Source organism: Apis mellifera, linkage group LG11 (assembly GCF_003254395.2).
Source record: "Apis mellifera strain DH4 linkage group LG11, Amel_HAv3.1, whole genome shotgun sequence".
Lineage (NCBI taxonomy): Eukaryota > Metazoa > Arthropoda > Insecta > Hymenoptera > Apidae > Apis > Apis mellifera.
Window position 1 is genome coordinate 9486478 of NC_037648.1, and position 22904 is coordinate 9509381.

At 33.9% G+C, this 22904-nt stretch overlaps 1 protein-coding gene across 6 annotated transcripts in view; it reads right to left on the minus strand.

The window, feature by feature from the left end:
- LOC551736 (nephrin) overlaps positions 1–22904 on the minus strand; it is a 347898-nt gene that overhangs the window by 12247 nt on the left and 312747 nt on the right. For all 6 annotated transcript variants that reach the window (XR_003305789.1, XM_006564356.3, XM_006564357.3 and 3 more), the window contains exon 4: positions 7274–7462. Coding sequence is in view for 4 of the 6 variants with exons in the window: in XM_006564356.3 (XP_006564419.1) it covers positions 7274–7462 (189 nt within the window). In the remaining 2 variants the exon portion in view is untranslated. The remainder of the gene's footprint in view (positions 1–7273; positions 7463–22904) is intronic.

Here is a 22904-nt window from a genome sequence, read left to right on the forward strand (position 1 = left end):
ATACACATGTTCCCATAAAACTAAGTAGATCCTCTTAAAGCTTACTCCAAAGATAGTCCATGGATTAAAAAAACTTTAAATTAAATTTATTTCTATAGGATCATACACTTTGAAGTCTTCTTCCCCATACGATCTTTCCCTTAAGATTCAATATAAATTATGATAAAAAATTTTTTGATAATATTATAATATTATTTAAATGAAACACGCAGAAAAAGAAGAATAATTTATTCACACAATGAAGGTATTTATATTATTAATCGTAAATAAAATATAAAAATTCTGAACTTTGAAATTTTTTTTACCAGTTTAGCTTTAAAAAATTACAAATTTCCAGTGATTTTTTTAACAATACAAAAATTAATTTTTCTCTCTAAAAATTTTTCAAACTTTTGACACCATGTTTCAACGATATTTATTCATATTATTGATTGTTTTCGATTGTTTTCGAAATATTGTTAAATCATTATATATAAAAATAATGAAATAAGATCGGACAGGCTTTTATCCGAAACAACGATACCTATTAGTTTTCAGAACCCTTCCACAACGACGCCATTTTCGATGCTATTAAATGTAACAGTGGCGAGAGCGCCACTACGAAATACGATTTTGTTCTTTCACCCTTAATTTCACCCGGGACAAGTTATTCTATATAAATTATTCCTTGTCAATTTTTATCCTATTTATTTAAATTTCTATTTTTATTTTATTTTATTTTCATTTTTCAATCGATTACTTGTTAAAAATTCGGGTCAACTCGAATTGTTGAAAACGGCACATATAATTTAAGATTTAATCGAAACAGTGAGAATTTCGATTATATCGTACTCGACGTGGCTCTATGCAAATTTGCCTGGTACCTCGAAATGATCTTTTGTTTCGAATTTATTTGTTAATTTATCGTGGAAATTTATCTGTGGCAAATTATAATAATCAAATGCAACAAATAAGAGCACACATTCTTATCCCTATTTACTCGAATATTAGGAAGTAAAGAAAAATTATATAGGGGAAATTGGGAATTCTGAATTTTACGATACGTATTAAAAATTTTGAAACGTTCGTGTGTTCGGAGTGTTGATTAATAATTTTACTAAATTATTAATTACTATTTTCACTCTTCAAGTCGACTGTCCGATATTAATTAAATTAATTATACCGGTGTTTGGTTTAATTGATATCTGTCCTCGACGACGTACAGAGATATGAAAATTGTCGTCGACTATTTTCGATATTAATTAAACGATTGTCTTGCAATCTGTTTTTGATGTTAATTATACGATTGTTTCGTTGGTTAATGGATAACGTAATTCTCTGCATAAATTATTTACTTCTTACATGATGTCCACTGTGACGACTTAACTCATGAAGTCGAAGATGTACTTTATTTAGTAACATTTAAAAAATTAGTTGAAATCTTCAGTAAAATTCTATCGATATTATTAAATAAATAAAGATTCCCTTCTTCTTCGAGATATACAAATTATCTAACCGTTCATTATAAAACATTTGTACGAAGAAAAGAATTGCATTTAAAATACAAAATTGTCGTAAAATATAATTTTAATTAAAACATTTCTTTCAGCGATATATCGCGATTTTAATTCCATCGGTATCATTAGTTATAATTGTTAATAAAGTTAGACAGCTGAAGCTACCACTGATTTAGTGAAAGGAGCAAAAGGTAATAGGAATGCGATCAATGAAAAGCGCGTATCGATTTAGAAACCAATACGTAACTCACGGCGGTGGTGGAACATGTGCAAACGACAGGAAGAACTTGCATGGGTGCAATTAGAAGTAGACTAACTCGGAGACTTAGTCGTAAACCACCGAAATTTTGTCTCAAAGTAGTATGAAATCCGACTGACTGAACAGAGGCAACGAGAATGTTTCTCGAGTTTCTCGGACGAGAAAGGCATTCGAATTTCCCGGTGGAATTAAAATCGACAAGTTTTGTATCCAATTTAGTTAACCGATATTTTCATTAATTTTCGTTTATACATTCGTTTATAATATAAGAATGTAACATTCGTTTTTTTTTAATCCGTTTTAAAATTAGTTGCAATTAAGAAAATTAATTAATTTAAGGATTTTTCCTTAAATAAATTCATCTTTATCTTTCGTACATCGATCATATATAGTGAGAAATATCGAAACGAGACACATGCGGGAATTATTTTCAGGATTTTAAGAAGAAATCTGACCGTGGACAGAAAATTTTGTTCGATCAGCCGAAGGTACACGAAACGAGAGGATTTTCCATTTTCTATTCTATCGTGTTGATTTTTAATTTTTTTCAAGGAACTCCAATTTCCCAGTCGCGACAGTATTTTCACAGTCAACGGCCAATTTCCTTTTGTTCTAAATGAAAATTCTTTTCATCCGTATCCTAACTGGGGGGAGGATGGAAATAATTTCTCCTCGGGTTAAGAAGTGTAACAAATGATTCCTCTTGTAAATAAATTAGCTAGGACTAGTCTCTCGGGTGTAATACATTCGAAGTAAAAAAAAAAATCTAGTTATCTCGCGATTATTTTACGAGCGAATATTTGTCGGAACTCGATGTTCTTTTCATTTCCATTTTTCCATTTTCCTCCCGCCAATTCTATTCTTTTCTTACGTGTTATACCATCGTGAAATATCATTTTCTGTCTATTTGTTATATTTAACGAGATAAAGAGAATTAGAACGTGTCGCATTTTGATAAATTAAATAAATTTGAATGATTTTCAAGAATATTCGAATATTTGGAGTTATAGCACTTAATATGTTGAGATAAGACGAATGATAGTTGATTATTTTTTGATTAGTTTTGACAGCTATGTGATTGTTTAGAGAAAATATGAATTTTTTTAAAGAATAAAAGATATTAAATATTTGGAATTTGATTAAAGAAATATAAATTCAAGTTATTAAATTTCTTAAAAATTATTAATTTTAACACTTTGGATATAGAAATTTACAATTAATTAATTTTCCCAACAATATCATTTTCATCTATGCTTTCAATTATCGTCAAAAGCCAAAAAAAAAAAAAAAAACACAGTGAAAGAACGAAAAGAATGATGGAATGACAAAGACGTTTATCGTAAAATTGAAAAAAAAAAAGAAAATAAACGAAAAAGAGAAAAGAATAAAAAAGGATTCGAATTGATATTAATAAATCTCTTTCAAGATCGCGCTCGAATTACATTTCCTAGAATCAAAGTAGTTTCATCGTTAATAAATAAGAACGTGCATTTTCTTCTCCTGTATTCAGCTTCCCCCTCTTTCCCTCCTTTCTCCTCCTTTCTCCTCTTATTATCACTAATCTTGTCACTGATTAAAACTGATCAAAGGGGAAACGCACTTCTTTCGCCCTTCTTTTTCTTTTTTTATTTTTTTCGAACGATTGATTCGTCGTCGAGAAACGACGTTAAACGAGGCGAAAGAGGGAAGGAGGGGGGAGGAGGATTAAACGACGAGAGAGAGAGAAGCAATTGCAATTAATATCGTCGTCATGGGCCGGTGGAGTGGCCTTTATCGTTCCAGCCAGGCGAATTACGAACGAAAAATCTTCACGCAGCCTGTACGGCTGTAGATAAAACTTTCAAGCTGGTGGAACAAGTACTGCAAACCATAGTTACGACCCTGGGGATCATGAAACGTTAACTATGTTGGAGCAGCACGAAAAGAACGGGAATATGGGATCGTGGGGGGTAGGGAAGGGGGGAATGTACAAGGCAGATCGATCTAAAAGGGAGGGGAGAGAGAGAGGGAGAGATGAATGGAAGTGCATTGTTGGAAAGGATATAATGGAGCAACTAAGACACTCTATTAAGTTATCCTCTGGTGTGCTTTCAAAAAACACTAGGTAGAAGAATATAGCGTGGCCTCGTTTAAATATTAAAACAACCCTCCCCGGAAAAATGATTTGAACTGCGCCAAGGAAGAGGCGAGGAGTGCAAGTTCCGCTAGTTTTTACGCCCACGTTCCAGACGATCCACCGGATAAATGTGGAACAATGTCGTAATTTGAACGATTACACGTCGGAATTTGTCTTCGGGGCTTTGGGGACACGATTATGGCTGTGGATCTTTCTTAGCTTGTCGCGGACGCCCTCGTGAGAGATCGGGTTTATGTTAAGCGAAGAATCGGGTACTTGATCCTTTTTACGTCGATCCTTTCCGTTGACAATTCGTCAATCAAAAATTGCGAACGATCTTGCCACAAATTGTGAACGTTTAAACAAAAATTTTGCTCTGGGTTTACCATTTCAACTTGGTATATCTTTAAAAATGATATCTCATATAATAATTCATCAGAGAAGAACAAGTAAAAGTAATTTCCTCGAACTATATTGTTCAGAAAATTCATTATTTGTTGCGTTATACAGTTACGCAATTAAAGATAGATATCTTTGCAGCTATTAAACTTTAATTTTAAAACTCAAACAATAAATCTACGCAATTCCACTTAACAACAATTCCGCTCCTCCATCCAATCAATATTTTTTTAAAACTTGGAACAATTTTGTTACTCTCGTTATTGCATACACTTTAGCAAGTGGCTCCTCCTTACATATATTATCCATTTCCCATTAATCACTCAAAGTCAGGTCACCCGAACTCAAACAGACTACAAGACAAGTAATTAGACTCGTACGAAACGCAAACTTAAACTCAAGAACTTGACTAATCTGAACAAGAGGATATCAATTTTCCCTTGATGGAAGGACAAATTTCCTTCGAATTCATAAAAAAATCAGCCGCGAAATATGTCTCCAAGTCTCTCTCTCGATTTTGGGAGGAAAGAGATGGGGAATGTAGGGGATGGGGAAATTTTTACACGTACAATATCGAAGAATGGGATCTACCTTTGTTCGTTCAAAAACGGTTTTGATTCCTTAAAGAAAGGACGTAACAAGTAGAGGATGGCATAGAACGATGACACGTTCTTCAGGACATGTTCTTTGACAAATCCGGCAAAGCGAGTGGCCACTTTGACAAAAAATGTCCGAGAAAAGTCGAAGGGAAGTTTTAAGCGCCGCTTTTCAAAGCTGGTTCGCGACCTGAATTTCGTACAACCTTTTGTTCCGGATCCTCGTTCCACCTGGTATTTGTTGCAAACGTAAAAATACGCGAAACACGGTCACTTCCTCTTAGCCGTGAGATTGCTTGCGATGAAAATTTCGTAAAATTTCTATTTTTTTTCTCCATCCTTTTTATCCAGACTCGCCGTATTACACGGATTCTGTGACGTAAAATTCTTTACCTCTCGCGTAATATGTTTACGTTTTTCTTTTTCTTCTCTTTTCATTTCTTTTTTTGGGGGAAAATAGTGAATGAAAATTTGTGTGATAATATCGTGAAATAAATAGATAAGAAAAATAGAGACTTGATAATCTTATCCTTGATAAAGAATTTAAATCACTTGAATTTATTTAGATATTGTTATTAATTTTTTTCTTTTTTATAGAATAATATCAGTAATTTCTAAATCCAAAATCGTAAAATCCACGTAGAACACAACAGGAGGATTCATCAAACGGTTCGCCGATCCCTTATCCCCTATTCCTGATCGAATAATAATCGAACTTCAACCCAAACTACTTCCACCCAATATCGATACTCATTCCATTCGATTCTCACTCTCGTTTCCGGTATCTCTCGTATTTACCCGGCCGATTTATAAACAGGACAACAAGTTTAGGATTGATTAAATCACGGAGAACGGCACGGTTCGCGAAATTTAAATAAAGATAACGAGCCCGACGTTATACACCACGTCCCTCTGTTTCATATTCATTTAATTATTACGTAAAATAGTGGAAAGAAGGAGGGAGGAGGAATAACAGGCGGAGAAGATCTTTGCTCGTCGAACCATTATGGCCTCCTTTCCCTCGTGTCACGCTTATCGTTTCTCCACTCTGCCGCGCCACTCATCTTTTGTAACCTTTTCCCTCCCCGACCTCGACGTCTGTTCGACGTTGTTTCTCCTTTTTATTCGGGGGTCTACACGCCTCCCTTGTTCGAGAGGATCGATATAACCGGCCGGCAGAAGGCGATTTTCGCCGTTTGAGAATCGCTCTTTCCTGCCTTCTCTGCTATCGAGGAACGAGGGAGAGCTAAGGAGAATCCCGTTTTCCTTCGATACCTTTTGTTCCCTTTCCCTTTTTGTTTTCCTTTTTTTTTTTTTAACCACCGAGTCGAGCAGGAATTCTCGTCGGTAGGTTCTTGTCGAAGCTAGACGCAACGTCTACGTTCGTTAATTGTCGGTAAAAATGGATTAAGGGGGATGGAAGCGGGCAAATCGACACAGGGGAATCCACTTTAAGCGGCGCTTTTGTGCAACGATCGATTGACTCGGTGGGGGATTAATACCGGAGGAATTTGTACCTCGGTTGCGTGAAAGGGATGAAGGGTTTGGGATAGGTCTTGGAATGTGTGTATTAGGTGGGAGGAATTGATCCGAGTTAATGAGAATTGACTGTTACCTCCGAAGGGAAAGGAGATACGTAAAATTCATTTGTGTATTTTTTGGAAGATTGAAAGTATTGATTGTGTTCATCGTAAGATTTAAAAAAATTCCTTAGGAACAAATTCAAAATTGGAAATCCCTTTTAAATGATAATGTTACTGTAAATGTTATTTCATTCGTAATATTAAAGATATTTTTAGAATTTTATTACAAATGTTTCTATAACAATTTTGTTATGGGAGAAACTGTTTACGATATCTTAATTAATATCTTGTAATAATATTTAAAATTTTATTCATGAATTTTGCTAATATGCGATACGACCAAATATTGAAGTTCATTTGTGTTAATTAATTAACGATTTTACTGTTTTAATTTTATCCGTGGAGAAACATCTGATAATAAATATTCATCCAAACGATGGTGAAACGAATGATATATTATTTTTTAAACGAGAAATAATTCAATTTCCAAATTTAAGTAATGAGAGAAAATGGAATTTAACTGATAATTCCAGATCCAGATAAACAAAGATTAATCATAGCTCGAGAAGATTGTACAAGTGTTGGAACTCAATTTCAGCAAGAGAACTCATTCGTTCACTGTCCCGATTGTCAAGATTCTGTCAATTATTTTCAATTTATTTTCTCAAATTTCGAGACATAATCTATTTATTTCGCGTTGTTTTAATATAAATCAAAATCTGTTGATTAACAGACTTTAGAACTTAGAATATTCCTTAAAATAATTTCAAGGGAATTTCAATTTCAAAATTGAAATATAAAATAAAACAAATGAATTCACTCACCACCCTCGATGGAAATGGGTGTAATCGACGTTTCGCCCCCTTTGATCTGAATGTTTCCACGATACCACGTAATCGTGGCTGCAGGTTTCGCTGATCGTACCACACATTCCAAACGACGAGATTCCCCAACCTTCACCTCGATCTTCTTCTTGTTCGGATGATTGCTAATCTCCACTTTTTGCGGCGGCGCTGTAACAGAAAAGAAATATTGTCAGTAACAATTACATTTAATATTTAAGATGTTATACACATATATGTACGTAATTTTTAGAAATTTCATTGCAAATTGTTACATATTCAATATAACAATAACGTATGATTTCCCCTTATTTGAATTCCCATACGTGAAATTGAGAAATAAAATTTAAAGAAGGATTAATGATAGAAATTAATAATTTTTAAATAATGATATTATATTTATCACAATTCTTGAATCGAGACACCATCCCATTTTTTTTTTTTTTATAAATGGATTCAGCTAAGCGAAATTGAGAAATATTACTCTTGTCAAGTTGAATAAAAACAACTATTCTACTTTCACAGAAGATATTTTTGTTATAAAGAAACGGAACGGTTATATAAAAACTTCACAAAAAACTGTTCTTCAAAAGTTTCAGCTAAAAAGTAACTTCTCCACGCTTAAGCTCGCTTTCTTTTCTTTTCTTTTTTTTTTTTTTTACGAAGGATTCTATGCTGGAACAAACATACGGGAAAGTACAAGCCAGACGCGTACCTAGAAAACCACTTTTCACATGCTCGAAGCGCTCAGTTAACTAACGTCAATGTAGTCTTTGGAAGTTGCTATCAAAATATGTAACACGGTTATTTACAATATCACGATAATATATTCATCGTCTTAAAATAATCTTGAAATAATATTGAACAAAGTTTAATTAGAATTATTGGAAATAACATTACTGGAAAAATTAGGAATAATTAATTCTTTCATTTTAATCTCGAGAAAAAGAATTTTCGTTCCAGATAAAAATCCAAAGCGTTTTTCAAGAAGAATTTACTCGAATGATGAACTCGGAATAGATATATCTCAAGAATTAATTCAATCTGGATATAATTAATAAGTTGAAAACATTTCGACAAATGACATTCCATCTCACGGTGACAAATTTAGAATGGAAGCGAAACGTTTCAAAACTTAATCTAAACCGTCACGAATAAGTAAAGGATCTAACGATCAATTCTCTGTTACGAATAATTAAACAGCAAAGAAGACGTTTCTCTTTAAATTTAAACGACGAGTTCAAAATAGAACTCTTCGAGATTTCCTAGATAATAAAGTATACAATAGTATATACGTGAAGCTTTTCTCAATGCAATAACCAATAATCGTATATGTGTAGCAAGTAACAAAAGAACAAAACGTTCTCGCATTACGCGCGGGGTAAACACAATTTTCCTTATATCGATTCATCCGGTAATCGATAGAATCGTGCCAGTAAACGGGTAAACGTACGACGTCTTTTTCCTCGTTTTGCATTATTAATACCTTGTTCCAGATACGCTACGCGGATAGCGTTTAACTAAATATAAACGGCCAGTTTCCTTCGACCGAACGAAAATTAGTTTCACTCCATTTCGTTTTTCTTTAACACCGGATGGAAACGAAGAAAAATTATAATCCCAACTTCTTTCGAGAAATCATATTTTGAGCGAAATACGAAACTTTTATTATTAAAGTTCCCTGAAAAACGAATAATAATATTTCTTTCTTAAGTAAATTTCTTTAATATATATATATATTGAAAAGTGTGATTTGATAAAGGTATTAATCTGCTACATCATCATAATCTTGCTTAATCTGCATACAAATATTTTGCGAGAAAATAAAGAAAATTTTAAACAGAAATATCATATTTCCAGAATTTTTATAAATTTCGAAACTTTCATCTCACGTCCCCTCCATCTCTTGCACAAACTTATTCCAACAATATTAAACATTCAATGCCTCTTCCTTTATTTATCATTCCCTTTCTCTCTTTCAAAACTTCGATTTTTCTTCTCATAAACCTCGGTTAGGGATAGGGATGAAAGATCGATGAACAGTATGGAGCGGAAGAGGATCGTTCATAAAAAATAAGGAGATGTTCCCTGAACGTTTCGCTTTAGAAATGGCCTGAAAGGTCAAAACGAGACGATAGGAGTGGGTAAAATAGGAAAGGAGGAAAAGGAAATACAAACGCATTGACCAGGAAACTTCGACATAACGGTTATTTGCCACTTCATTTGGTCTGATGCAACGTGCTTTCGATCGGTTCACCGGCTTCGAGGAAGAGTTTCCATCTAGAATAGTGGCGTTTTCACATTGGAAAATGCGTTTCCGACCAACCACAACCTCTAATACGCGCTGACGAGCTGGAAGTAGCTCTTGATTCGACGGTTACTCTTCCCGGAATTCTTCATGCACGTACCCTCGCCTCTCTCTGCCGTGTATCGCGTTAACCAGCCAGGAAATTAACCCCTCCGATGTAACTTTTGAATTTTCACGCAGGAAGGGGAGAATTATCATCCATTTTTGCACGGAAGTTCGTTTCTTTTACAAGTTCGTTAAGGGAGTTTGAAATTTATTCCCCCTTGGCTGGAATTCTTCCATATCTACAGCGTTCAAACATCTACAGCGTTCAGAATCGAGGATCTTGTAGTAAGAAGAGGGTAGTAGATCCATTTATGATAAACTCTTAACTCGTTTCGTGTGATATACGTATGAAGACAAAAATTCCGAGGTGGAGAGTTTTTTTTCTTTTTTTGCAAAAAATTGAAATGGAAACACTGATGACGTTGAAAAATTGGAAAAAAGTTTTAATTTTTAACTGTCAAAATAACAAATTACTTGAATGGAAAAATAAAACAAGGGGTAACAAGGTGATGCATAAAAGAAAAACGAAATTGAGGTTCAAAAGTTTTGTATAAAATTCTGCATCCTGTAATTTAGATACAGAAATCGATAAAAGAGATTTTATATTATTTATTTGCTTCCCCCCTTTTTTTTTAATTAAGAAAAAAGCAAAATCTAATTATAACGAGGAAGTTTTTAGATTGGTGATAAATAATTAATGGGTGATCGATATAACTACGTTCACGTAATTATAAAGATAATTGTTAATTACTTGAAATCATTTTTATAACGCTATAAACGAGATTAAACTTTGGAATATAAATTTCTAAATATATGTAAAATTTCTCTAATATGGAGGTTAGTTCTCATAGATCAAAGTTATTACAGAGATGGTAATTGGATTGCATTATTAAATTTCATAATTTCCTGCCTCTTCTCTATACTTGATTTTATACACATATTACAATACTTTTCGAACATTTTTAAGAACAGAATATTTTATTTAAAAATTGTAAGAATCCAAACTGCAAAAAATAAATTTATCTGCTTAAAAAATATACAAAATACATGAAAAGATATTTTCTCGAAAATTAAATAAATCATAAATTATATCTGTTAAACAAAGGGCATCAAAATATTTTTGAAATTCAGATAAATTACAATTTACATTTATCAAACTCGAGACAGAAAATTTAAAAAAAAAAAAATTGAACAAAACATGATTTACATTTACTAATAAAAAAAATATATATATATATAAATTATTTTGAAAATTTTTCGCAAATAAACCATAAAAAAATACAAAATTCATAATGGCTACGTTTCCAATTAAAATTCCAGATCATTCATTCATCCCTCACGAATTCAATACACATATCCCCGAATATTTTCATCAACGTGACAAATCATCCAACCATTTCCATCTTCTTTCTTCGACACTCGTTCACCTTCTCTCGTCCACGTGAAACAGGGGGTGAACGAGTGGCGGGGTAAGTAACCTTCTTCAATTACCGAATTTATCACTGGTTCCTCTCGTCCGGCGAAACTTCCGGTGGACAAACGAGGTTACGCTTTTTCAACCGTCGGTCCGCTCGCTCGTGAAAATTTATCGTATTACAGTCCTAATTTCTGGACGGAGGAAATCCCCAAACCCCCATCGATAACAGTCAGGTCCAACGATATACACTCCATAACTTGATAACTTTAAACATAAGCTTATTATGTTTAAATCCACATTATAATTTGTGTATATATATATTAACACATATTTTGAATTTAATATATATTATTAATAATATTATTATCACGTTATAATAACACAATTTTCCCCATACATATTGAAATTCTATCATTAATATTAGAACTGTGATTTTTATTAGATATAACAAACAACTTAAACGTATATTTATATTCTTATACGTAATTATAAATATCTAAGTGATGAGTGAACGTGCATCTAATAGTAGAAGAAAAATAAAGATTACTTTTTCTTACCAAACTTCTTCGATTTCTATAATTTACGCTCTTAAAATGCTACGAATAAAAAGCAATGGTGGAAGGACGTTCCCCTCAACCAAGTGGTGGTGCATCCTGAAGAGAAGAAGGAACGGAGAAATACGGGGCAAGGTAAAAGTATTCAGCGAATAATAGCCGCCATATTTCCTTTCGTTGTCCACCATGATAACAGCATTAAACGGAGACCGTGTTTTCCATTCTCCGTATCCGTTGTCGCCACTTAAACGGCCGCTTCTTTTCTCAACCTCCTCGCTAATCTCACCCCTGTACCCCTTTTCCTTCGTAACGGTATTATATCATTGTTAGCTTCTTCCGTCTGTATCCCGTTATTTCTTGCTTCGTAGAGAGGCAACTTTTTCTTCAACTCTTAACGGATATAAGTATACAGTTATTCAGTGAAGATATTATTAGATGGAATAATAAATTTTATCCCTATTTTTGAAAAGTGTAATTTATATAATCAAGAATTATAGAATAATATTATTTACCTTGTTATTTCTTATCTTATTAAGATTCTTCTTTCCTCTTCAACAGATCAGTTGGATCAATTTTGAATATAAAGTTTTGAAGAAAGTTATTTAATTTATGCGATCAAGCATTTATAGAAATTATTTTATTTTGTTAAATTTTACCTTTATTAAATTACTATATATTATTAAAATAAATATTTATCTTATTTTATAATGAAAAACAATGTTTGTTTAATAAACGTGATTCAATCAATCGTTTAATTTATATTGAGACGCATAAAAACTCGATTTTTGAAACAATATATGTAATCTATACGCGAATTAAACACGTTTAACGCAATATTAAATCATAATTTGAATAAATTTTTCGCGAAATTTAAACGATTCAAAAAAATTTGCTCAAAATTACAAGCGAAATCGTAGAGATACGAAAAATTAGCGAAATCTACGGGTTGTTCACTGACAGAAAACGTGTATTTCAAACGAGAAAGAGTACCATCGATACACCGATCAAATAACGTAAATGTAGAAGTAGATTGAAACGTCGGAAATTGCAGCTCCGGCCACTATTTTTCCGTAATCGAATATTCGAATAGCAACTGTTTCCCTCGGTTCCCTGAAATTTAATCACTTAAACCATTTTACTCGAAATTTATTATCCTATCAAACTGTTTATAAAAAAAAAAAAAGAGGATATCTCGTTTTCTCACCCCCTCGTTTTCTTCTATCCCTAAGTGTGCAGTGGAAATAAATATTCGAACATTTATTCCACGAAACTTTCACCAACGAAATTTTTTTAAACAATTTTACAAATCTTCTTTCTTAAACCGATATATTTCACGTTCAACAACGACGAAACAATCTGCTCGTCGATCACCTAATCCTCGATCCAATCCTCTTTCGTTCCTCCAAAACGGAACAAAAAGAACGAAAAGAAGGAAGGAATAAAAATAATCCACCGTCTAATAAAAACAGAAATCCAAGAAGGAAATACAAACTGATCCGATGAGATAAAAAAAAAAGAAAAACCCCGATGCATCACGGATTGGCCCCCGTCAGATGCAACGCGGATGAAGCAATTCGCATTCTTTTCCCACCCTCCTCTCTCCCACCCGTTCTACCTTCCAGTTTTTCTTCTTCATTCCAGAGGAGCAACAAAATTGAACGTGATTCCGCCACACCATCCAGCCACGGCTGTTTTTACATTTTCTAGAACACTGAGCCGGAAGTCTAGTGATATTGTCGGAACGCGGGCGACACGGATGAGACGCGCGGGGAGGTTGGATTCACGCGTTGCGTTTCGCAGTTGGAAGAATAGGAACAGCCAGAAGGAGGGGGGTTGAGGGGTTGAGGGTTGATGGTAATGTGAAGCCGTTTTCAGGGTTTAGTGATAATTGAATGAGGCGAGCGCGCTGTATCGCCACGGGATTTCGAAACGGCATTCAACGTGCAAAGCGAGGCTGCGTCTGAAAAGTTGCAGTCGGAGGGGAGGGAAGGAAGGGTTACGCACGCGAATCGTTCGAGAAAAGGAGGGAAGAAAAGGCTGTCGAGGTGAACTTCCTGGCTGGTTGGTGGGAGGAAACTAATTATTTTCCGTCTGCCAGGAGTCACGATGGCTTTTTGCGCTTTCGGTGAAGGGTTGGGGGATGTTTTCTTGGGATAAGGGCGAGGGTGTGGGTGTTTGACGGGCGAGATTGATTTGATTGGGTGGCAGTCGATCGAGTTGTTGATTTTCTTTCTGAGAGAGAGAGGAAGAGAGAGAGGTTGATTGGTTGAAAAGATAATGAGATGTTGGAGTGATTAATGGAAATTATGAATAATTTAAATTTCTATAAAATTACACGAGTGAATAAAAATTTTCGTTTAATTTTCTTTCTGTTTGTACCTCTTTCGAGTAAAATAACGATAAATTTTTTTTATTTAACTTGTCACAGTTGTGAAAATAATTGTATGTTTCGATAGTAATCAAAATCACCGTATTAAATGAAAACAATAATGTTCCAGAATCCAATACGGCGTTCAAATACTGTAATAACATAAAAATCTCTTTTCTTATATTAAACTATTATCTTTTATTTATCCACGAAAAGAAATAATATCAATTTAAGTCACATATTAAAATCCCCTACTATTCCGGAATTCCAATTCTTCTCTCTCGATTCTCCAATCATAAAGAAAAAAAAATTTCAACACAGAACCGAAATGAATTTAATTATTCGATAAAAATTAAAAAGTTAAAAAAAATCGGGCCAAGAAAAGAAAATAGAATCCGTAGCAAAAGCGAGCAAATTAAATCTCGCAATGTCTTCCAGATCGATTTCTCAACCATTATCACGGGCTTGCATACAAAGTTCTCGAATGAGCACGGGAATAAGAAAAGAATGAAAAGGAGATCAGCTCTCGACTTTCGTCGGCCAAGAATGGAAGAATTGCCTCGGAAACAACTCGTTTCCAGGGACAATCGTCTTATTTTCACTGACATACCAACTAGAATACGGTATTTACCAGGTACCTGCACGCGAGGTGGATGAAAGAAACAACGGTTCCCTCTTCACGATGGAGGAGGGGGGGCGGAGAGCGCGGAGAGAAAAGTTTTCGCGGCTTAATTTCCCCGCGCGGGAGCGGGATGTATTAGACGCTGTTTTAATGTCTGACCGCGTGCACCGCGCCTCTAACGCCGGTTGTTAATGCGTTACTTACACCTGTGTCCCTGAACACGAGCAACCGCCATATGCATTATTCACGGACACTTTGCATTACTTAGCGGGGACATCCACTCGCGTCGATTACCATGTGGATCGTGCTACGTAGCTCCCTACTACGAATGGGTGGATGGCGCTGTTGTTGTCGCTTGATGCTGGTTCAGGGGCTTGTTTGGCAAGGATTGATTGCCAATTGGCCCATGTTCCAGGGGATTTTTCCCAGGGAAAGTTGGAGTTGGTGTTCATTGATTCCAAGGATGAAGAGTTTGTTGAACGAAACGTTTGTCCGTTTTCGTTACTTTTCAACGAGTTTTCCCTCGTGGTTTTCGCTGCTTTCAAGACGAGGTTTTCCAAGTTTGGGATAGGAGAAGTCTGTTTAGGAGAATTATAGAATTTTCTTGATTTAACTTCAGTTTTCAATCTTGGATGGACGAGAAGTAGATTAAAATTTTTCTATCAGATTAAATTCTTGACTTTAAGAATTTTACATCGTAAGAATCTTTATGGAAAAACGGATATTAATAAAAAAGGATCTCCCAAATGGATAAAATCAATCGGCAACGAAAACCAGAACCAATCCTCGTCAAAGGGACAAACGAAATTGCACGTTCGACCGATTTCTTCTCTGCGATTTCCTTGCGCTAGTTACGACTTCAAGATGATTCGTAATTAGAAGGAAAAAAATCCACTTCGCCCTCCACTTTCAACCACTGTTTTCCACCGAACAGCAGCGTCCCCCTTTTGAATTCGAAACGACGTCGAAAACAACGCGACGTCGTCCATTGTCCGACCGTTAAAGGTTCTTCTTGTATATACACATTTAATAAAGAATAATCGTCCCCCCTCCACCCACCGGGCCTTTTTAAACAAGAAATTTGTGCGACTGGGCGAAAAATATCGAAAGAAAGAAAGGAAAGAGGCGGACGGTCGGAAGATTTGCTCTAGAAATTCACGGTATTATCTCCATTGTAGGGAGGAAAAAGGATCCGTCCCGGAGTTCGTTCAACGTTCAACCCATTGTCTCCGGCATTGTCGCCGTTTAACGTCAATTGCTATGCGTCGGTTAATAAATATCGTTATAGGGGCTACCATTTCCCGAGCTAAGAGATTCTTGAACGGTCGTGGCCGAAACGAAATTCTGAATTTGCAATTTTTCTCTCCCTCCCTCCCCTTCCTTCCTTCCTCTTGTTTTAATCGAGTGTTTCCGTTTCGCGGAATGAGCCAACGAGATCAGATCTATTCGGTTGAATATTCAAAACAGGGCTAGAGTTTAATCGAGAATTCATGGATAGGAAATGGTGACTTATGCGAGGGATCGAATCGTGGGACAAAAGTGTTGTGTTGAATTTAAAAGATTGATCCGTTAAAGAATGTTAAATTAGCATTGGAATTAATTTTAACAAATGCAATGTAAAACGAGATAAAAAGAAAGAAAAAGAAATGATCCAATGGCAGAGCAATTTTCGCAATAAAACTTTCATGGTTGCTAAAAATGAAGGTTGGGAAAATCGATATTCCATCGATGGTTTTCAGGGGTCAGTTGGAAACACACAGACATGTCTGGAACAACATCAAAAGGGTACAGTGATCAAACAGTGAAGGAAAGAGTGTAGCGAAACGGTTGTATAGAGCGATAGAGGCTGAAGACTGAATAGCGAGCAAAAGGGGGATGAAAACGCGAGGGTCTTGCATCGCGCTAACATTCAACCATTCAATGTCGGACTTTCGGCCTCATTAACACGCTGCACCATCGAAAAAAAGAGAGAAGGGGAAAAGGAAAAAAAAAAAAAAAGGAAAACAAGTTTGCACGTGGCAGAGAGCAGTTTCCCTCCTTCGGTGAAAGAAAGAAAGAAAGAAAGAACAGTGGTGGCGGAGAAGGGAGGATGGAGTAATAAAAATTTCTGAAATAAAGAAGCTGTTGGCGTTAGTTTCTCGAGGAAGGAACGGGTTGGAATTCTGGGAAGAAACAAGCTCGAGTTTCTTTGGATGTGGAATAGTTTGCGGTTGAATAATGTAAAACACGTGTGATGTATGGGTTGGTGATTATGTATCTATGTTGTATATAAATTTCTCAAGAAGAATAAGTTTCGAATTGTAATTGTTATTGTAATTATCAGTCTCTTTTCTTTTCCCACATTTTTTGGAAAATATTATATTTTAATTTCATGAAAGGTTAGTATCTTTATATTTATATTAAAGTTATATGTAATTTTTATTTTAAAACAGAAATACTCTTATCGTTTATTATTTTTGAAATATTTTTATAATATTTACCAATAACAATAATTTCAACAATCGTAAATACATTGTGAAATATTATTTTCACTTTATTTATTTATTCCATTTAATATTAAAATATATTTCAAAGATAGAATACTTTTTACCAATATCCATATAGAAATGCAATGAAACAAATCAACCCCTTGCAATCACCATTAAATAAAATATCTCATGTTTAAAAAAAATCAAATTCAGAATCCACGATTATTCTATTTCACGATAAAATATCAGGGGAAAAAGAAATAGAATATCCGAATAATCGAATGAATAATTGGATCGATTCGAACCAATTTATATTTTATTACGCTATTTAATATATTCTCTTTTTAAAACAAATCACTGAGTTGCTAATATTAATGCAATTAAGTTGTTTCCGCTTCTTGCCCCGAAGCGGTGGTGTAACACGATCTTTCATTTTTTTCACGACGAGAGGAAAATTGCAACAGAAGGCGCTGCTTTGACGCAAGATTAAGCCGCGATTTCTTTTTGTAGATCTATTTATTATGGAAACGTTTCATCGAACAAAACGATAATACAATTATATCTTGTAATCAAGTTAATGAATTGAATACTTCTGCGAATACTTCTTATATATACGTAAGATTGTAGTAGAAACGTGAAATTTTCTGCGGTGGAATATCTCGTAATATCGAGATGTAAGGAAATAACTGCTTTTTCTTTTTTTTTATTTCTTTTTTTTTTCCTTTTCCTTCCGCTCTCTCTTCCCTCTTCCAACGAGAAATGTTTTAGAATATACTCTACGAGTGTAATGAACCCAGCGTCCTAATAACTTTCGTAAGATTATATATATTCGCTTTTTTATCCTTGAAATTCTTTCACTGTACGTGAAAAAGCTGCCGGTGAAAAAAAGAAAAAAGAAAAAGAAAAAGAAAAAGAAAAAATTTTTCATTAACGAAAAACACGTTGCTTGACTTTTTAATCATAAAGTAAACCCTGTTTGAGGAATTTTCATAGACGTGATTATGTTAAAATATCGTTTCCCTGAGCATCCCAACTAACCAAAATTATGCATGTTCCCTCCCCGAGCGATTAAGAAAGCATTCTAAATTATCAGGATATAATTCTGGCTTCATAACGAAAAGTAATTACTCTTTACGGATGATATACGACGCCCGTAATTTCCATGCGAATTTTTCACGATTATTTGCGCGGGACGCGATTAAAGACATTCAGCTAAAAACCTCGTCGCTAATTTGTTCTTCTTATTAACAATTTCTTTCAAAATTACCACGTGGCGCAAAATTCCTTACGCTTTTATAAACATCTTGCAATTAATATCCATCTATGTCAATTAACAAATTAAACTACCTTCAAAATGATACTGTAAAATTTCATTCACTTCTATAAATAATCTTCCAATTAATGCAACCTCTTTTATTATTACGTATTTTTGCGATTAATGGATTGTCTTTCCATATGATGTTGCACAGCAAAAAAAAAAAATTTTCTAATTATCACAAAATTATAAATAATATATATATATATTCTCTTCGCCTATCTATCTTTTTAGTGAACTCTGGACGCCATTATTCCTTGACGAGAGTAATTAGTTGACATAATAATAATAACCAAGAGAGTTGTGCCGGGAACGGTTTCGAAAGTTTCGAAAACACTGCCAAACGAAATCCCTTTCTCGATTAAACTGGCAAACCCCCCTGGCCCCTTCCCCTCTCTTCGTTCTTCAACTTTTCAACTTCCTCCGCCATCCCCCTTCGATCTTCTTCTCCCCTTCATCCCTTCTTCACCCTCTCTGTCACGTTTGACTTTCGACGTTTCCACGTCGAAAGGGAATTAACTGGTCACCAAGCTTGTCGGCGAAATGGAAAATCGTAATTGGGAGAAGGAGAGATCGTATCGCGGGGAATCTGCATCGATAAAAAGATTATTAAACATCCGGAAAAGGAAGGGTTGCGCGGGAAATTTAAACGAGGCTAAATTTAAACGGATTATCGCGATCGCGAGGGAATATCTTAATTGAGGATTATTGCCTAAAAAGGAAATATATATGTATGTTTTTCGTGAATTTTATTTTTTTCTATTTCCTTTCTTTGATTCGGTTTATTTTTCTTGTTATTTTTTTAAATTATTATACAATGTTTTCAGATTTAATTGTTAATTGTGGGCACGTTGGTTTCTTTTTAATTTTCATCAATGTATGAAAAATTGTTTTTCAAAGGAACTTTTCGTTTCATCGACTTTTTAATTTAATCTCTTTAATATTATTATTGTACATTTTAAATTTAAATAGGTATTGCGTAATTTAAATTATATCTAAGAACACGTAATATAATATTAGGGAGATGGAATTTAAATTCAGTATGCGGAAAATTTAATATTAACAGATTTGATACCTTTTTTTTTAATCTTTTACATATCTCTTTCCTTCTATTAATTAATAAAATTTCACATTTTAAAACGATAAAACGTAAAGTTTTAATCCATTTTATCGATAAATGAAAAAATAATTGGTCCCTATCCCAGCTTTTTTATATTTATTTTTACTTTTCAATTCAATTCACTATTTAAAAAAACAAACAAAACGCTCTAATTTTTTTAAATAATTCTAAAATAAATACTATAATATTTTATTGCAAAATGCATACCATCTCTCTTTCGTCTCGTCCATTTATCACGCTCGATAATCTCTTAAAAAAAAAAAATAAAAATAATAAATAAATAAATAAATAAATAAATAGATAAACGATCGTTTAACATGAGATTATTTAACGTTGAAAAATCATTGCACACATCAAGGGTCGAGATAAAGTAATTAAAATCCTGTAGTTTGCGAACTACGAAGGGCACTTAATCGTCAAAGGATTAACTTCCACGATGCTCAAAGCGGGAACGTCGCTTTGACAAATGAAACATTTTTCTCCCGCAAACTCGTGTACACAAATTCATCGCTCGATAACCGCGTGTTTTCTATCGTTTGTCACTGTTCAGATCCCGGGTATTACGATGGATCAAAGGAAACGCACGAAAATATGTTAACAATGTATTTTTAAGAGAAATCGAAATCAGATGCACTTTAATTTTCCATTAATTTTCAACGTAACGTGCTTTTTAATGGGCAAAATAATGCTTGACTTCATGAAGTGAATATGAACATTGGACATGATATGTACATCAGCCAATCCTCTTACGATATGAGAACACGTAAGTACAAAAATCGTAAGTTTTAATATGATTCGATACGAATTAATATCGAAATATTCCAATGTATCATTTCAAGTTGATTGTATTCAGTAATTTTTAATGTAGAAAATCTTTAAGTAGCTTCTTTAACTTTTGTCAATTGTCAATTTGACGCATTCTAAAAAAAGGAAAAAAGAGTTAAAGAGTATTATTCCTAAAAAAAAGAATCATTGGAATTTAGAAGACGAAGGTGCAAGTTTCTGATCGACCTCAGAAACATCAAGGGGTAAACAGAGCAGTCCAGCTTGGTCTATAAAATTTCTAAAAAAAACACGAGCAAATATTCGTGAGAATGGACATCTTGCGAAAGAATTTACAGAAGTTTCTTAACCATCCACCTCGTTAGAAGGGAAATTGAAGGGAAAAATTGAGGTGGATCGCGCGGAAAAACAACAAGGAAGGTTCTCGTTCAACTCGTTTTTCGTTTAAACAGGAAGATCTCCTTTCCCAATTAAAATTCTGCCCGCGTTTTGTTTTCGACGCGGCCACAAGGCGAAAGTTCGATCGTCGCAATTAAAGGGATGATTAATTGAAAATGCGTTGAGGAAACGGTACGACGCAACACATTGGAAAAAATGAAATGGTCCGACTTTTGTCCCATACTTTGCTAGCCCAGTCACGTGTATTGATATTTTTAGCCTTAGGTGTAAGCGAAATTATAATGAATTTGTTTGCTGGTATTGCTCGAAGGAGATACTTTATCGTCCCTGGACGAGAATGTGGATTGAATTTTTAATAAATCTTTTTACGCGTACGCGTTGTTCAGTTTGAAATTTATGATCCCCATCGAGAGTTTAATAAAAATCTTATAAATACAGAGGATATTTTATGTCCGCGTAAAAAAACTTTAACAAAAATTGCAAGATACGTTATGGTAAAGCTTACAAAAAATTTTTTGTATTATTTTTACTATTGCCAAAAAAATGAAGAAATACTCGATCAGAAAGATAAGGTGGAAAAATATTCAGTAATTTTAAACAGGGATATCCCCTTGAATCTAACTTTCGTGACAGTTACTCAACTTTTTCTCCCCGATTTAAAAAGTAAGTTGAAAACACTCGAAAACATGACAGCCTGTTTCTTTCAAAAATCTGGATGATGATTTTTATTACGCAAAAAGACAAATTTTTTGATATCTCGAAAGAAGGGAAGATAATTAGATGATTTTGACAATGTTTGATGTGCTAATTTATACAAAACTTGTTTAAAATCTTACTAATTTCTGTTCTGTGTCCTCTCGAATAAATAATTTATCAATATTTAAAATAATATTATCATTCACTTCGATCTATCATCCATCATATTCAATCGATAAAATATGCTACGAGCAATTTCCATTGCATTATATCCAGCCTCACAGACTACTCGTGTGAAAAAAGGACACTCGAATTTCGTTTTGATTCATGATTGGCTTTGATAATCTGTCATTTCATAACAAAACAATTGACAAAATACCGATCGTATTGTATTTGCTTCAAACTTTAAATTGACGTACAATATTATTGTACATATGTTATTTGCCTGCGCATTTCGTTTTCAAATTCTGACAGATTTAATGCGTTTCGTGAAATAAAATGAATTCATTTCGCGAAACGGTCTAATATATATATCAGAATTATATTACGTAAAAACGTAAGCGCACAAAAAGATTCAGATCATTTTGTAAACACCGACGCGTAAGATTTTTTTAATATTTTCCCTTTTCCCAGAAACAAGAATTGATTTATTAATTATAATTAAAAAATCAAAATTATTATCGCGAATAATAATAATAATAATAATAATAATAATTGTTATTATTCGTACGTCAAATTCAACTTGATGTTGACAATCCGTACGATATTTCTGCCGATGAAATATTATAATTGTGCAGTTCGATTGCATATTTTGCTTTCGTAAATATTAATTTCGATTTAATGCAGAAATTTCGTATAAAATTGGAGGCCTGAGAGAAGAGGACTTGTCCTTTTTGGAAAATGCCAATCGAAATATCAACCCCAATCTTAAATTTTCACCCAACGAATATTAATTTCCTTCCTTCCGTTTAATAATTTTATAATAAAATTAAAATTCAATGATATAGGCTTCTAGTTATTTTAGTTTAGACTATATTAATTATTATCATATTTCACGAAAGAGAGATCCCTTTGTAATATATTCCCAATTTAAATTCCTCTCTTCTGTATTAAACATTCAAAATTTGAATAATCAAGAACTTTTTTGCAAAATTCAACCAATATTTCATAAAAGTAAATTCAAAAAATCATTTAATCATGTTATTCGAAAAGAATTCTATTATTCCCAATATAAATTATTATCATTCGAATTGAATAGATTGAAAGAAGTCGGAAAATTTTTCAAAATAAACGCGATATCCCCTTCAATGTTATACACCCATAAGCTCCTCTGTAAATTTCCTTAAATTTTACACACACGCACGCACACGCACCTTACAAATATTTTTACACCGACACTTCTCGCCAATTAATCCCTCGAATAACCACCCTTTCAGAAACTACCACCCTTCTCTCTCCGTAAATAACGTTCATCCTCGAACGTTAACACGAAGAGGGGATGGAAAATTCGTTGCAATT